The sequence below is a fragment of the Somniosus microcephalus genome, unplaced genomic scaffold (genome assembly GCF_052327205.1).
Source record: "Somniosus microcephalus isolate GS21.2 unplaced genomic scaffold, FLI_Smic_1.0 unresolved_chr1, whole genome shotgun sequence".
NCBI classification, from domain to species: Eukaryota; Metazoa; Chordata; class Chondrichthyes; order Squaliformes; family Somniosidae; genus Somniosus; species Somniosus microcephalus.
Window position 1 is genome coordinate 122293373 of NW_028225179.1, and position 1746 is coordinate 122295118.

The 1746-nt window shown below is 46.3% G+C and overlaps 1 protein-coding gene across 1 annotated transcript; it reads right to left on the reverse strand.

Annotated features, from left to right (window-relative positions):
• Positions 1-202: 202 nt before the first annotated feature.
• Positions 203-1301, reverse strand: LOC147095783 (putative G protein-coupled receptor 139). The gene has a single exon (XM_085974011.1). It carries the CDS (start codon positions 1091-1093, stop codon positions 203-205), a length of 891 nt encoding a protein of 296 aa, XP_085830137.1. The 5' UTR covers positions 1094-1301.
• Between the last annotated feature and the right edge of the window lie 445 nt (positions 1302-1746).

Here is a 1746-nt window from a genome sequence, read left to right on the forward strand (position 1 = left end):
CTACATTATGTCAAGGGCCAATGGGTATCCTTGTCTGCTGTGTATTCCTCTCAAGATGTCTCCTTGCAAATAAGGGAAGTGGGACAACTGGTGATGCGGTGGGATGAGAAAGAACGTGCGGAACCTGCCTCAGCCAAACTGATCAAGCAACAACAAGCTGGATACCGGGAAAGAGGGTTTATTTTATGTGCAGTTACTTTCATTACTTGCATAATTTAAGAATGAGAATAAACGGGTATTTCACCATATTTTTCACCTCCTCCCGGAATCTCCTCTGGGTCAACGCATAAATGCAGGTGTTTGTGCAGGAGCTCAAATAATTCAACAGAAGGGTGATTCTGATCGCCAAATAAAGCGAGTTTGAACCATTGAATGTAATTATCTCCGTAAGACTGACAGAAATGTGTATCATAGTAACTGGCGCCGTCAACACAATAAAACTCCCCGAGATAGTGAAGAGCAGAATGATGGATTTTCTTCGGTCCTTCATCTCGGGATCACTGCTGCTCTCCCCAGTGTTGCGGCTCTTCAGGGCTCTGCGAGCTCTACTGGCCACTAAGATGTGCCTGGCAGTGAGAGAGTTCAACAGTAACATCGCAGGGTATGGAAGTAATGGGGAAGCTAAGGTACTAATCCACTTGTAAGCTATCCATCTCGGCGAAGAGACATATCCCGTTACTGTACGACAGCCCCACTCTATATCCCCAACAATATAGTAGGGATTAAAACGGAAATTAACTGGAATGTTTATCAAAAAGCTGAGCACACACACCGCAGTTAGAACCACAGTGGCAATTCTTTCGGTGCAAAATTTTACTTTTACTTTCTGACAACAAATGGCTATGAAGCGGTCAAAGGTGAATGACAGTGTGGACCAGACAGAGAGTTGGCTACTAACTACTTGTATAAAGGCAGTAAGACGACACGTTATGGTGTAGTTCAAGAAAGAATGCGGGAAATGATACCGAAAGATGCTTTCCACGCTTACATTGAAGAGACAGACCATGAGATCTGCTATTGCCATAGCCACCATGTAATGAGTGATTCCTTTGGAGAGGCCGCACTTTCCCCGGGACAGGATCACAATTGACATCAGGTTCGCTGTAAACAATGGAAAATCAAAACAGAGGAATTAAAGAAAATCACACCCGCTCGGAATTGCGTATTTTTCGAATTTATCCACTTATGGGATCTGGGCGTCACTGGCAAGGCCGGCATTTATTGCCCATTCCTTATTGCCCTTGAGAGGGTGGTGGTGAGCCGCCTTCTTGAACTGCTGCAGTCCATGTGGTGAAGGTACTCCCACAGTGTTGTTAGGTAGGGCGTTCTAGGATTTTGACCCAGCGACAATGAAGGATCGGTGATATACTTCTCAGTCAGGATGGTAGAAACCTAGAAACACAGAAATAAACAGAGAAAAATAGGAGCAGGAGTCGGCCATTCGGCCCCTCGAGCCTCCTCCGCCATTCAATATATCATGGCTGATCCTCTATCGCAGTACCATATTCCCGCTCTTTCCCAACCTCCTTGATTCTTTAAATGGCGTGTGACTTGGAAGGGAATTTGTCGGTGGTAGTGTTCCCATGTGCCTGCTGCCCTTGTCTTTCTAGGTGGAAGAGGTCGCGGGTTTGGGAGGAGCTGTCGAAGAAGCCTTGGCGAGTTGCTGCAGTGCATCTTGTAGATGGAACACACTGCAGCCATGGTGCACTGCTGGAGGATGGAGTGAATGATTAAGGTGATGGATGG

Coding starts and splice junctions, on each gene's coding strand:
- LOC147095783 (XM_085974011.1), bottom strand. CDS start 1,093: ATGTCAATTGTGATCCTGTCCCGGGGAAAGTGCGGCCTCTCCAAAGGA.